The sequence below is a fragment of the Lacerta agilis genome, chromosome 15 (genome assembly GCF_009819535.1).
Source record: "Lacerta agilis isolate rLacAgi1 chromosome 15, rLacAgi1.pri, whole genome shotgun sequence".
Lineage (NCBI taxonomy): Eukaryota > Metazoa > Chordata > Lepidosauria > Squamata > Lacertidae > Lacerta > Lacerta agilis.
This window is the reverse complement of record NC_046326.1, coordinates 31491481-31507414: the sequence shown is the minus strand read 5'-3', so window position 1 is coordinate 31507414 and position 15934 is coordinate 31491481. Positions and strand designations below refer to the sequence as shown.

Genomic DNA, 15934 nt, shown 5'->3' with positions numbered 1-15934 from the left:
GTGCAGCTGAACAGGCTTGCACTACACCCAGCTTAATAGCCTTGGTCCTTTAAATGCAGGAAAGTTAAGTACAGTGGTGCCACGCTAGATGAAAATAATTCGTTCCGCGAGTATTTTCGTCTAGCGATTTTTTCGTCTAGCGAAGCACCAATGCAAACCGCGGTTTTCGCTAGACAAAAAAAAAATTGTCTTGCGAGGCAGCCCCATTGACAAATTCGTCTTGCGGGGCAGCCTTCCGCTAGACGAATGCCTTCGTCTAGCGAGTTTTTCGTCTAGCAAGGCATTCGTCTAGCGGGGCACCACTGTACAATGTACAGCAGTCTTTTCAGCCTTTCTTAAATTGTGGCAGTAGTTGGGTATGCAGTTAGATATGAGGGTACGGATTGGTGTAAAACATGACAGCTCTTGCTGCCAACTTGCGGAGAGGCCCTCAAGCAGTGATATTGCACTTGAACTCTCTTGCTGGACAAAAAAATCTGTGCAAACACCCCTCCCCCCAAGAGCAGTGGTTCTCAAAGTGAATGATACCGCTGGAGGTATAAATGACTATCAGACTTTGAAAAACTGGCAGTGCTTTTTTTCTTTAAAAAAAATGTCTAGGGGTACTCCCATTTCGGATTTGATATCCCGCTTTATCACTACCCGAAGGAGTCTCCAAGCGGCTAACATTCTCCTTTCCCTTCCTCCCCCACAACAAACACTCTGTGAGGTGAGTGAGGCAGAGAGACTTCAGAGAAGTGTGACTAGCCCAAGGTCACCCAGCAGCTGCATGTGGAGGAGCGAAGGTGCGAACCCGGTTCACCAGATTACGAGTCTACCGCTCTTAACCACTACACCACACTGGCCAAACTGAGATTCACAAAATGTTTAGGGGTATGTGTACACTGAAAACTGGTATCACCGGATCACATTCATCGATTTTGTTGAATTAATTCAACCAAATAGTTTGAATGGGACTTTATATAAATGTGCAATTAATTGTTCCTGTTCTGAATTTTATTACTATCTTCCTTAATATGGGTGGTGCAAATTGTTTCCCGGATAATGCTTTTCATAGGGTGGCATAGAGTACCTTGGAGATGGGTTTATGGAACCAAGGGAGCAGTGGCCCAGAAAAGTTTGGGGACCACTGCTACAAACAAACAAACAAACAAACAAACAAACAAACAAACCATCTAAGCCAATGGCTATTGCTATCCTGCTGAAACAACCGAGAGAGCCCTTGATTCTTTTAAAATCCCTGGTCACAAGGCATGACTATGCTCCCCTTCACACTCACCGCAGGGTAACAAAGAGGAGCAAGGCCGAATGGAAAAGTGTCCCACACACCAGCACAACACACTGAAACACACCCACAAACACACATACTGACAGGCATCGTAGGAAGAACCCTTGCCAAAAAGCAGCGGTTCTTCCCAAAGTGAGGAGGGGGGGATGGCAGGCCCCACAATTGTTTCTCGCAATACCCGAGACACACCAGGGAACGCAGCGCTTGTGCTAAAAGCAAGTGTTTTATTTCAGACATCAAGTGCTAGTGAAGGTCTGCGTGAGTGTATGGGAGAAGTTACAGCCTCTCGAAAAGACCCTGGAGCTGGAGAAAGGTAATAATAATAAAGAAAAGATCCTAGAGCTGGGAAAAGGGGCAGAAAGGGGCAATTAAAAATATCAGGTGGGATGGGGGAGTGGGTACCCGTTTTAGTTTAGGAAGAAAAATCAGCCAAATTTGTTTAGTCCAAAATAAAAATAAAAATCAGGCATTGTGGGGGAAGGGGGATATTTTTGCCCTCCCTTTCTTAACACTAAGCCAGGGTGGGTGCCCCCAAATGTTGCTGAATTGGAGGCAGCAAAGCTTCTGAATACCAGTTGCTGGAAACTTCAGGAGCTTGAATGATGCTTATGGGTTTCCTCCAGGCATTTGTTTGGCCAATGTGAGAACAGGATGCTGGACTAGGTGGGCCATTGGCCTGATCCAGCAGGCTGCTCTTATGTTCTTATGGATTCCAACTCCCATCATGCTTGAATGCTGGTCGTGTTGGCAGAGGCTGGCTGGAGTTGAGAGACCAACAACATCTGGGGTGGGGGTGGGGTTTACAATATTGCCTATCTGTCTCCAAGAACTTGGGATCACGCACTTAAATCCATTAGTAGCAGATTTAAGAGAGGCAAGGAAAAAGCTCTGGATTGTTGTTGTTTACTACCCAGACTAGATGTGATGTAGTGGTTAGCGTGTCTGACTCAGAGTGGGGAGACCCAGACTACAATCCTTGGTCAGCCATGAAATACACCCTGTGTTACTAAGAAACCAGAGGCCTTCTTTCGTTTGTCCTTTGACCCTCTTTTTAGGATTATTCTTTTAATATTGTTAAATTATGTACGGGTTGTATATAGAGGTGTGTGTGTTTCCTTTCTGTGTGTGTTTTGAAATTGTTATGTATTCTGTTGAGTTATGTGTATGATTTTGCTGTATAATAAAATTTAATAAATAAAATAATAATAATAATAATAATAATAATAAAAGAAACCAGAGGCCTTCCTGTTGGGCATGACCAACTATGAAATCCCCAACAAAGATAGAACATTTTTTATGTATGCCACAACAGCTGCTAGGATTCTGATAGCTAAAAACTGGAAAACTGAACAATTACCAACAGTGGAAGATTGGCAGATGAAGTTGATTGAATACATGGAACTCGCAGAACTGACCGCAAAACTCCGAGACCAGAGGGAAGAAACGGTGCAGGAGGATTGGAAGAAATTTAAAGACTATTTGAAACGACGTGAAAAGATAGACATTTGAATTTGAAATCAGAGGACATTTAAGGCTACAGTAATGTCAGAAGTTAGATTAAAATAGGATATAAGAAGTAGTTAGAAATATGTTATGTTTATTCTTATTAGGATTAAGATTATAGTTATGATTATTGGTTATAAAGATTAAGATTAGATGAGAATGAGGATTATATAATGTTACAAAGTTACTAAAGAAGATTAGAAATGAACGCAGAAGAGAGGATGTGAGGAGGTCCCAATATAATGTTATGAATAAGTTAAGGATAGTTAGATTTTTGTAGTTTTGTAGTATTTTGTATTTTTGTAGTTTTTTGTTGTTGTTGTTTTTTGGTGTATTGTGTATTGTTTGTTTTATTGGCAAAATTTAATAAATTCCTTATTTAAAAAAAGAAAGAAATACACCCTGTGACGTTGGAGCCAGTCAACAATTTATCAGATGGAAATACCTCACAGGGTTGTTGCAAGCCCTGAATTCCCAGGTGGCCTCCCATCCAAGTACTAACCAAGCCTGACTCTGCTTAGCTTCCGAGATCAGACAAGAACGGGAGCGTTCAGAATGGTATGGCCGTAGACAGCTGTGGAGAGTATGGAATAGGGCCGGAGAGGAAAGCCATTCAGAAACAATTCTGCCTTCAGTCAAACGCCGGAGAAAGACTGTCACCATCGTGGCTAATAGTAGCCATTGGAAAGCCTTGCCCTCCATAAATTTGCCCAATCCTCTTTCAAAGCCATCCAAATTGGTGGCCATCGCCGCTTCCTGTGGGAGGGAGTTCCATAGTTTAATTATACGCTGCATGGAGAAGTAACTTCTTTTATCTGTCCTGAATCTTCCAACATTCAGCTTCATGAGATGTCCGCGTGTTCTTAGTATTATGAGAAAGAGAAACTATTCTCTCCCCACTTCCTCCATGCCATGCATAATTGTTTACGCTTCTATCATATCACTTCTTACTTACTAAGCTAAAAAAAACCCAAATCTGCAACTTTTCCTCCAGGGAGAATGGCTCCGTCCGCTTGACGATTCTGGTTGCCCTTCTTCGAAACTCCCCCCCCCCCAATTCTTCAATACCTTTTTTGAGGTGAGTTCATTGTTGGGAAGGTGGGACGGAAATCAAACAAGCAGACAATACTGGCTTTCAAAGAGGATTTGACGTGTTCACGGGGGGAGAGGACAGATCTATCAAGCAGCGCCCGTAGTGAAATGAAACCTCCATAGTCTGAGGCACTGTACCTCTGAATACCGTTTGCTGCGTAGCAACAGCAGGGGAAGCACCAAAATCATTCCCCAGGTTTCTTGTGGAGGGAAACATCTTTCCCATTCCCTGCAGTCCTGACAAAAAACAGGGTCTCCTAGCAGCTGTTTATGGTTGTAAAGGGAAAAAAGAGGAGATACAGCACTTTCTGAAGGAGAATGTGGTTTTTACCAGGAATGGACTGCAAAACATAAGAGATGCTTGGATCAAATACGATGAGACTTTTTTTTGTTAAAGTGCCATTTTATATTCCTGGTTCTATATTTGATGAAGACCCTGCCATCTGGCTGAGGATGGCCTGTGACGCCTGCTTACCTTGGAGTAAGAACCACCAAACTCCAAGCAGGGACTTCTAAGCAGGAATGTATAGGATTCCACAGTGATTTCTGTTTTTCAGGACATTTTATACAGAACCAGGAAACAGCATTCCTTCACAGTGCCCAGGAATTCCCAACTCCTGAAGCTGGACGGATTCAGAAGCCAAGTTCGTTTGTATGCTGCCCTTCCGATAATTTGCTTTTTGGCTCAGCCTGAGCAACTGATCCATTTAACTTGGCTCACGGTCCGGTTGAAAGTGTGTTTCCATGCAGTTCTTAAAAAAAAAAAAATGAATCCCAGGGTGTTGCGGGGAAGGTGCTGTATTTCTTCAAACAGTTGCTCCCCTCGCTTTTTCTTCTTGGCCTGGCTTGCTCAAATGCTGTCCAGCCCACATTTCTGCACTATGTAATAAATGCATTTTTTTAAAGAAAAAGAAAGAAAGGTTTGCTCGGAGCTTACGGGCAATCAAGAGCAGCTTATCTCTGTAAATGTGAAGTGAGGGGCACTGGCTTGTGTAAAAGCAAGTTCCCATCCTGTATTTCTTCATGCTGCTGAGTTATGAGGTGATTTGGTTCACAAGTTCATGGCATCTCTGAGGTTAAGCGCTTGGGTTAAAACCGCATCTGCCTATTCCGCTCTGCTTCTCCCATCTACTGGGTCCCGCTCAGGACAAACTTCTTAAAACAAAAACTCCCAGTTAACAGAATAAAAGGCCTACACCAGGGGCACCAGGGGGGGGGGAGAGAGAGCTAAGGACCCCCCCCCAACAAAATTCAAGGAGAGGGCCAGGCCCCCTCCGTATTCTGCGGCAGGCCTCCCCGTGGCTGTGCTAGGCCTTGCCAGGCCTACCCATAGCTGTGGCAGGCCCTGCCAGACCTCCTCCTAATGCGTGACATCAAATGTGTGTGCCATGTGCATGACATCACACGCGCACGCTGCCCCCCCCCCCGCAAAAAAGTTGGACAGAGCCCAGCGACTGTGGCCCACATCTTATGCTCTCCTTAAGCCTCAGCTACACATAGGTCAGGGACGCAGGTGGCACTGTGGGTTAAACCACAGAGCCTAGGGCTTGCCGATCAGAAGGTGGGTGGTTCAAATCCCCGTGACGGGATGAGCTCCTGTTGCTCGGTCCCTGCTCCTGCCAACCTAGCAGTTCGTAAGAACGTCAAAAGTGCAAGTAGATAAATACAGGTAGGTACCGCTCTGGCAGGAAGGTAAATGGCGTTTCCGTGTGCTGCTCTGGTTCTCCAGAAGCGGCTTTGTCATGCTGGCCACATGACCTGGAAGATGTACACCGGCTCCCTCGCCCAATAAAGCGAGATGAGCGCCGCAACCCCAGAATCGTCCGTGACTGGGCCTAATGGTCAGGGGTACCTTTACCTTTTACAAATAGGTCTCTGCAATATGGAGATGGCAGCACTAGTCTACCTTGAACTGCATTTGTAAAAATGGAAACAAAGCTGTATTTGAAATGAGTTCTGAACGCTCAAAAGCATTATCTAAAGGCTATGTTTTCACCCTCTTTAGGACATGGCTGTATTACTAATGGGGCGTTTAATAATGAATGCATTGTTTGTTTGTTTGGTGCATTTATATCCCACCTTTCCTCCAAGGAGCTTAAAGCAATGTACATGGTTCTCCCCCTTCCCATTTTGTCATCACAACAACCCTGTAAAGTATTCTATGCTGGAATGAGAGATAGTGGTGTGTCCAAGGTCACTGAGTGAGCTGCATAATTGAAGGGGAACTAGAATCCTGGTTTCACCACACTGGATCTCTTTATTTATTTTTTTAACATACTTTACTTTTAATTTAATTTAATTTAAATATAGAATGTTGTTTGCCTGGAGACTGTTAGGGTTGCCAAACCAGCAGGGCTGAACTGAAATATCCAGCATTGCCTGGCCCCCTCACCTGGAGTCAAGCCCTCCCCCTGCCACATATAGTCTCCAGCCTTTAATTAATTCACTTTTTAATTAAGAAGACTATATGTGGAGCTTGCAAGCTTCAGCCCACCAGGAGCTGGCTGCAAATTTTTGTATAGGCTCCTTGGAAGATCTGCTTTCCTCTACTCCCTCCTCCCAATTAACCCCCATCTCCAGGGCTCAGTGGTGGGAGGGAGCACAGAGGAGGGGAGAGAGCTGTTGCGCTCAGGTCCCACTTGTGAGTTGGCCACTTTGAGAACAGGATGCGGAGCTAGATGGGCCCTTCGCCTGATCCAGAAGGGCTCATCTTACATACCCTCCAATATTTCTCTGGTGAAAATAGGGGCATCCTAAGGGAAAGCAGGACATTCCGGGATCAAATCAGAAACTGGGACAGCTTCTGTAAATCCAGAACTGTCCCATGAAAATAGGGATACTTGGAGGGTTTGCAACAGGGGTCAGCAAACTTTTTCAGCAGGGGGCCAGTTCACTGTCCCTCAGACCTTGTGGGGTGCTGGACTATATTTTTTGGGGAAAAGAACGAAAAGAACGAATTCCTATACCCCCACAAATAACCCAGAGATGAACCCTCTATAATAAAGTGCAAGTGTCTCTGCGTCCAGTCCCTGTGTCCGTGGGATTGCGCTACTGCGCATGTGCTCCATGGACAGCCGTTGGAACTTGGAGTGCAGAGACTTCGGGCGGCCGGGCGAAACTGTTGAAGCGGCGGGTGTGCGTGGGTGCGCACTCGCGTGGACTTACTTCTGAGCGGCAGCGGCTGTTACAAGTGGTGGCGGGCGAGCGATGTCAAGTGAGAGCTGCTCGGTTGTTAGAAAAAAAAACCTAGATAAGCGAGAGCCACTCAGTCAGCTCTGCGCATGTCCCCGACGTTGCTAGGACAACAGTTTGACCACATATGTTCTAGCGCCCGTTAATTTAACGGGGTTAATGTACTAGTTTTTAAATAAAGGCACACATTCTACTCATGTAAAAACAGCAGGCAGGCCCCACAAATAACCCAGAGATGCATTTGAAATGAAAGGACACATTCTACTCATGTAAAAACACGCTGATTCCCGGACCGTCCGCGGGCCGCATTTAGAAGGCGATTGAGCCGCATCCGGCCCCCGGGCCTTAGTTTGGGGACCCTTGGTTTGCATCATATAGTGTTTTCTTCTTATGTTAATGACTTGAGAGGGATGCAGGAAAATCAGCAGAGATTGGCAGAACCCCAACACGACAAATTCCCAGGATAAAGCCGCCCAGGAGGCCAAGCCACTGCTCCCCATCAGGTCCGCGCAGCCACCGCGCCCGTTCAGACAGAGCCGCCCCCCAAAGCAGCAGCTCCTAATGTTTCCCTCGCTGCCCCCGCCCCGACCTCCCTCTCCATCTCCTGACATGCTCAGCTTGACCCACTAACTCAAGCCAACTGTGGAAAGGTCAAATGCAAAGACTGACTCCCAGAAGGGAGAAACCACATCAAGGAACTGGAAAGGAAAGGAGGGAAGGGGGGGGAGGAAAGAAAAGAAACAGCAGGTCTCTCCCCTAGGCCCACCACCCCGCAAGCCTTCAAGTCTGGCAGGCGCAGATGGGGGGGAGAAGGAAACGAGGCGAGCTTTACGTTTATTTATTCTGGAGCCAGACCTGAACAGGAGCCAAGCAGTCCCGTGCCAGCATATAATAAGAGCTCTGAATTGGGTTAGGTGGGTCTCTCACACACAGACACACGCTAACTTTTTGTCAAAAAGTATCATGTTTCTAGACCTTTTGGTTATGAGATTTCTGGCAGGGCCCATTCCCCCCCCCCGCCCCCCGGGATAGTCAAGTGGTTTTCTTCCTTTTTTTATTTTTAGGAGAGTTCTTAGGAAAAACCCCTATTCTCCTCACAGGGTTACAATTCCCAGAATTCCCTGTGAAGAGGGATCGACTGCTTAAACCAGGTATGTCCAAAGTCCATTTCGGGGGCCTTATTTGGCCCGCCAATCGATTTAAGCTGGACCCCGTAGTAGTATATGTCTGGGGGTAAAATCCTAAAAGCAGCACAGCAACTTCAATCCTAAAAAAAAAAGCTCAACAACTTGGGTCAGCCCTCACGCACATTCACTTCATCAAATCTGGCCCTCTTTGGAAAAAGTTTGGGCACCCCTGGCTTAAACCATTCTGGTAATGATAGCTTTGGGAGGGGAATAGGGGGGTCTCCGTGCAACTCTCACCGCCCTCGACAAGCGACAGCTCCCAGAATTCTTTGGGGGAAGCTATGACTCTTTAAACTGGTTGGAAGAGTGCAGTAAATGTATGGTTCAGATGTGGTCAATGGCACAAAATCCTTGGCTTGCGCTTGCCGGCTTCTCCCTTCCCTCCGGTGCATAGCTGTTAACTTTTCACTTTTCTTGCGAGGAATCCTATTCGGAATAAGGGAATTTCCCTTAAAAAAGGGGAAAAGTTGACAGCTATGCTCCGGTGATACAGGCCTCATTTGTATTTAAAGATGGAAGATTCGTACATTTGTACAATCAGTTTGTACTTTCGATTCTTGTCTTTTCCTCCCAAAGCGGGTCAGCCTTAGGGCTGATTTCTACGAGACTGCCTCAGCTCCAGGTCACTGACAACTTAAGATCTCTTCTGAAGCAAGGTATGGGGTCCAGATTCACAGCTGTTCTCCGAAATGTTGGTAATGCTTGCTCTGGAAATTAGAAGCGCTCCCTCTACTGGAAGAAATGATATTCCAGGCTTGTGACTTCCACTACAGCGACGTCCACATTTTTCAACTTGGAGAAACTTTTTCCAGCTCACATTCAGGCCCACGACAACACCCAGCACCCTCGAATGCACCTCACGATGGCCCATCAGTATTGAAAACTGCCCATCCTCCAGCAGATGGCTATAAGCCACCATTTTAAAATTCCCATAATGCCTTGGGACATTGGCACACTGGGAAACTTAGAAATACTTGAGTGAGTGACTGAGTAAATCATATATAATTGTGGAGTTGGAAGGGACCCAAACCTGTGAGTAGTATATAAATCTGTATAAATATATTGCTTATAAATATATAAATTACAGTCTTCGTCAATGTGTTGCCCTTCAGCTGTTTTGGATTACAACTCCAATCAGTCCCAAAATACCTGGAGGTCACCAGGTTGGCAAAGGCTGCCCTAGCAGATTGAAAGTCACTGATCTAAAGGAAAGAACCTGTGTGCAGATCTGTTATCGGCGGGTCTGGCTGATTGATTCCCTGTGTTTTAAAACAGAAGCTGCCCCCATGCTTGGCACTAACAGGCCAGGAACAATGACATTACTAATCTCCTCCATGCCTCCTAGCTGAGAGTTAAAAAAAAAAAAGTTACATTTTTGTTCTCCTTTAAATAGGGGGGTGTGTGTGACACAAATGTATTTAATATCAATTTATATATTTTATTTTTTACTAAGTTAATGACCCTGATAATGTAATTTGTTAGTTTTTCTGCCTGCTGCCACCACCCCGAACAACCAGTTCAGCCCCATCTTATCCATAGAGGCTACTGGCGTGGTGCGCCAGGGCGCCGGCCCCCCTATGGGCCCCCGCGAGCCCGCCAACATACCGTGCGCCCCCTCCCCAACCCGCCGCTGCCCCCATGGGCGGGCGGGCGCTCACGCGCTGCCGGCGCAGCCGCTGCTGCCCATGCCGCAGCTGGAGCACTGGAAGGGCGCGCAGAGTCCCGCGCCGCTCCAGCGTCACGCCCCTCATCCCCCGCTCGCCCCCTCCCCCTCCCTAGGGGCAGGCAGCGTGGGATGGAGGTGGCCCCAGAGGCGGCACGCCGGGGGCACCGGAGGGATCGCTGCGCCATGGCGGCCAATCTGCCTAAGACGGCCCTGATACTAGTTATATCCAAATAAAAAACATATCCCCCATATTCAACCTCAGAAACCACCATGCCAAATTTGACGATGGTCTATTCATGGGACACGGGTGGTGCTGTGGGTGCCTAGGTCTTGCTGATCAGAAGGTCGGCGGTTCAAATCCCCACGACAGGGTCAGCTCCTGTTGCTCGGTCCCTGCTCCTGCCAAACTAGCAGTTCAAAAGCATGTCAAAGTGCAAGTGAATAAATAGGTACCACTCCAGCAGGAAGGTAAATGGCATTTCCATGCACTGCTCTGGTTCGCAAGAAGCGGCTTAGTCATGCTGGCCACATGACCTGGAAGCTGTACGCCGGCTCCCTTGGCCAGTAAAGTGGGATGAGTGCCGCAACCCCAAAGTCGTTCGCGACTGGACCTAACAGTCAGGGGTCCCTTTACCTTTACTTATTCAGAGGTGTCCAAGGCAGCACAATTTGGTGCCCCATCTTGATTCAAAATGGCCTCCCACAGTTTCCAAATGTAGGGGAAGAATCATGTGGTCTTGGGGACCATCATGCCAAATTGGGCAACCATACCTTCAGAGATGTCCAAATCAGTGCAGTTTGAAATGGTTTGGTAAGCCATTTTGATTCAGAATGGCACCCATTGGTACCCAAACATAGATGAAAACCAGTTCCTCCATCTTGGGAAATGCCACACCAAAATAGGCACCAAAAAGTGTCCAAATGCATAGCAAACAAACACATGGATGATAACAACAACAACAATTTATTATTTATACCCCGCCCATCTGGCTGGGTTTCCCCAAACACTCTGGGCGGCTCCCAACAGAATATTAAAAACACGATAAAACATCAAACATTAAAAACCTCCTTAAACAGAGCTGCCTTCAGATGTCTTCTGAAAGTCAGATAGTTGTTTATTTCCTTGACATCTGGTGGAAGGGCGTTCCACAGGGTAGGCGCCACAACCAAGAAGGCCCTCTGCCTCTGCCTGGTTCCCTGTAACCTCACTTCTTGCAGTGAGGGAACCACCAGAAGGCCCTCAGAGCTGGACCTCAGTGTCTGGGCAGAACGATGGGGGTGGAGACGCTTCTTCAGGTATACTGGGCCGAGACAATGCACAGACAAAGCATATGCCTGCAACCAGGAAGATTCCATCCTGCTCAGTTTGACTGTGCACGTGTGTTACCCTGCTGGGAACAGGCATGCACAGCCAAAGTACAGTGCAGGGTTGTTTGAAAGTCCTCTTGGACACTGACCAGGAATAATCTGGGGCTGTCTCAACCCCACTTGGTCAGAGCCCGGATCCACTTGATCCATTTTGTTTTGGGAATCAGGCTTTGGCTGAATCCAGTGCACAACCCTATTCATTTGCTGCCAAATTTGCTTAAAATCAAAATGGCATTTGACGGTATCCTAGCCTAGCCCACAACCTGCTCCTCTGTCTCAGGAACTGTCACGCCAAACTGAGTGGCGATATCTTCAGAGGTGTCCCAATCGGCACAGGTTGGAACAGTTTAGTCCACCATATTGATCCAACATGGCACCCGATGATTTCCAAACGTAGGACAAAACCCACTCCTCCATCTGTAGAACACCAAATTGGGTGACACTATCTTCAGAGACCTCTTGAGCAGCACAATTTGGAATGATATGGTCCGCCATCTTGATTCAAAATTGTGCCCAATGAAATCCAAAGTTAAGACGAAAACTAGGTCCCCCATCTCGAGCACTGTTGGGCCAAGTTTGGGGGTGATATTTCAAGAGGCCTTGGAATCCATAGAAAGCAGATGAGTAGACAGACCACTTTCCAAAGTAGGGATAGGGATGGAGGAGAAACTTGACCCATCTCACATTTCAAGGAGAATCTATCTAATCTGACATTTCCAAAAGGTTATGCGAACCTAAACCCAGCCATCCTCCAAAATTCATGCTTCTCCAGTCAAAAATGCATATACCACAAAACAGTGTGCGCAACAATACTGTACATGCATTTGTGTAAACAACATTTTAAAATCCACTGGATTCCTGTATTGCAGGGGGTTGGACTAGATGTCCCTTGAGGTCGCTTCCAACTCTACAATGCTATGATTCTGTGATTATATAAAGGGAAATTGTTCTGTGAAAGAGCTCATATTCTAGGCAAAATTGTATCTAAAAATGTGTGTATTGGGAGAAATTAACACTAACACACTGATGAATTCTTTATGAGGACTTCAAATATATATATAAAATCTCACAGACTGATGCAGAAATGAAAAGGACTTGAATTTAGGACTGGAAAAACAGAGAAACTTAGATAATCAAAAATGGACAGAGCCACCCATCCCTAATAAATAATGACCAGGCCCTTAAAACATGGCATCATTCACACTTTTTACAGCACAAAAATAACTCCACCTCTACTGTTCTTAGCCAATTGAAGGTCACCTGCTCCTATAAAACCCCGCCCATTCTCCTTTGTCACTCCCTGTGCCTGGAACTCCCCACTGTTTCCTCCAGGAATTGAAATGAATGAGTGGAGAGGGTCGAATGATCATGGAGGTAAGACCTGGGCGCTTTTGCTCTTGACAAAGATGGACACTGGTGGTGGTTCAATACAGAGACTCACAAAGCAACAACAGCATCCCCATCCCTGATTGGGCAGTTTAGGAGCAAAGCCTTCTTTATGATCTATTTGAATTGAGATAAGATTCACAACACAACCCCCTTCAGGTTTATTGAGAGACAGCGTGGTGTAGTGGTTGGAGTGCCAGACAGACTAGGAACCCTGGGAGAGGAGAATTCATATCCTGCTTTCTCTCAAAGCCAGAAAGCTCACTGGGTGAACTCTGGCCAATCAGTGCCTCTCAGTCTAGTCTACCTCAAAGGGTTGCTGTAAGAATTAAAATAGAGAGGGGGAGAACCACTGGATAATTAACAACAATAATAATACAGTGCACTTCTAAGTTTATCTACTGCAGGCTTGTCCAACTGACAATACACATGTTGTTTTCTCCTGCAAGTTTTTTATGTTCATGGTTTTGCTAGTTTTAAAAAATCAAACTACACAAAGCTATCTCCTCATCACCAAAAGAAAAGTCACCATGAAAGTTAATGCAATCTTATATATATATGTCTGCACAGAAGTAAGTCGCACTTCAATGGAGTTCTGGAGCTTACTCCTCAGTAAACTACAATAGCAGCCTCCCATCCCCAGCGGTGCTCCTGAACTTCGCCTTTACTCGCTCCTACAGACCACCCTGGGATTTGCTGGGAGGGGAAGCTTGAGTCACTCACCGGCGATTGGCAAAGCCATTGCCCGACGGCCCTCCGGAATTCGGCTCCGGGTAGTTGTGCTGCAAGGCCGACGCTGGGAACTGGTAGAGGAATCCCGTCCCGAGGGTACATCCCCAAAAGGAGAAGCAGAAGCAGCACCAAAAGAACGCCAACGGCATTTTGGGAAGGGCCGCTCGGCTTGGAGAAGCGCTTTGGACGGCTGCAACCTGGGCGCGCAAAAGTGGCGAGGAGGTCTCCCAAAACCGAGCCACTCAGAGGCGCATCGTCCCCAGGCTGCGGAGGGCCCCGCGCGGGAACGGGGCTGAGAGAGAAAGAAACCAGAGACAGGACAGGGATTTGCCGTCGGGGGCTCTTGGTTGTTTGGGGGAGCAGCCGGAGAAGAGACGGAGACTTCCCAGTGGCCAAAGCGCGAGCTCCGTGCGCCCTGGGCGCACAAGCAGCCTGCGGGTGCGTTTTCAAACCAGAGCGAGGTTGCTTCGCAGCGGCTCTCTCCGAAAGGGGCGGGAGGTGGGGACGTGAGTGGGGGGGCTTCGGATTAACCCTTCAAGGGCGTCGTCGTCGCGGCTACTCCAGCAGCAGCTGTCTTGGAACAAGCCAAGAGTGGCGAGGCGGCACAGCAGCTCCGGGTAACTTTGGAGTGAAATTTGCCTGAAGGCGCAAGTCAAGTCTCTTGCTCCTTTTGGGGGAGGGTGGCCTTTCCCTCTCTCGCCTGTATGTACACACTGTTCTTCTGCCACTCAGTAACCTCAAAGTAGCTGACAGTCAATCATTAATAGACAGTCAATCATCTCCCAAGTGCAAAACAGATCAATTAATATAGTGCCTTGAAAATTGCACATATTTTGAGATTTCCACAAGGAGCAGAACCTCAAAGTGCTTTTTATATGATCTGGCATTTGTTGATTACATATCCCATCACCTCCTGGCAAATAGAAGGAGAAGAAATGGAGGCAGTGAGAGATTTCACTTTCTTGGGCTCCATGATCACTGCTGATGGTGACAGCAGTCACGAAATTAAAAGACGCCTGCTTCTTGGGAGGAAAGCAATGACAAACCTAGACAGCATCTTAAAAGCAGAGACATCACCTTGCTGACAAAGGTCCGTATAGTTAAAGCTATGGTTTTCCCAGTAGTAATGTATGGAAGTGAGAGCTGGACCATAAAGAAGGCTGATTGCCGAAGAATTGATGCTTTTGAATTATGGTGCTGGAGGAGACTCTTGAGAGTCCCATGGACTGCAAAAAGATCAAACTTATCCATCCTTAAAGAAATCAGGCCTGGGTGCTCACTGGAAGGGGCAGATCCTGAAGTTGAGACTCCAGTACTTTGGCCACCTCATGAGAAGAGAAGACTCCCTGGAAAAGACCCTGATGTTGGGAAAGATGGAGGGCACAAGGAGAAGAGGACGACAGAGGATGAGATGGTTGGACAGTGTTCTCGAAGTGACTGGCATGAGTTTGGCCAAACTGCGGGAGGCAGTGAAAGATAGGGGTGCCTGGCGTGCTCTGGTCCATGGGGTCACAAAGAGTCGGACACGACTGAACGACTGAACAACAACGATTACATATACAGTGGAAGCATCATTTTCATCACATGCCTGGCAAATCTGGAAGTACACCTGATTATCAAATAGCACACATATTCCTTGTTGATGTGTAGAAAACTTTTATCCTCGCTTTTCCCCTTTCACGACTGGAATACAATAAAGTTACGTTGCAGGGGGTTGGACTAGATGACCCTCAGGGTCCCTTCCAACTCTATGATTCTATGATTAACTTCCATAATAAAACAACAACCAAAATTTAGAAGAAAAGAATCGAAGCAGGGGATCATTAAGCATCTAAAACAAGGAGCCTTGTGGCCCTTAAAGCAGAGCTTTCCAAACTTTTCGTGTTGGCGACACACTTTTTAGACCTGCATCATTTCGTGACACAGTAATTCAGTTTTACTAGCAAACTAGAAGTTGAACTAACCCCTTTCTAGCCCTGGGTGGAGCGCAGGGGGCAGTCACGTGACACACCTACACACTGCAGCTGACACACTGACATGTCGCGACACACAGTTTGGAAAGCTCTGCCTTCAAGACTAACAAATTCCTGATGGCCAGGGCCAGCCCACCCATGAAGCAGGGGGAAGCAAACACCTCATGTGGTGGAATCCCCTGAGATGGACATCCCACCCACACTACTAGCAGAGAAGCGACATTGGCACCGACTTTCTACGAGATCTCGCGAGATTTCATCGAGTGCATGAGAACTTGTGAGATTTTGGTGAATTCTCGTGAGATCTCACCAGAAGTTGGCATCAATGCCAGTGCTGCTTCTCCACCAATGGTGGAGGTGGCACAGTGGGCAGTGCTTGTGGAGGCAGGCTGCACATCAGGGATACTGGTGGAGGTAGGCAGTGCAGTGGCAGTGCTGGTGATGGAGATGGTAGGGAGGGTGGCATGGCAGAGTATGGCAGCACTTCCCATTTCATCTCACATGGCAGAACAGGAATTGCCACCACTGGTGAGAGCAAAAGCTTTCA

The 15934-nt window shown here is 47.1% G+C and overlaps 1 protein-coding gene across 4 annotated transcripts in view; it reads right to left on the bottom strand.

The window, feature by feature from the left end:
- The window catches only part of COL26A1 (collagen type XXVI alpha 1 chain), a 92427-nt gene extending 78421 nt beyond the window's left edge, over positions 1-14006 (bottom strand). The window contains exon 1 of one of the 4 annotated variants that reach the window (XM_033171897.1): positions 13406-14006. In XM_033171897.1, coding sequence (XP_033027788.1) covers positions 13406-13563 — 158 coding nt within the window. In that variant the 5' untranslated portion in view covers positions 13564-14006. The remainder of the gene's footprint in view (positions 1-13405) is intronic. The other 3 variants (XM_033171896.1, XM_033171894.1, XM_033171895.1) reach the window with 3 other exon arrangements.
- Positions 14007-15934: the final 1928 nt, after the last annotated feature.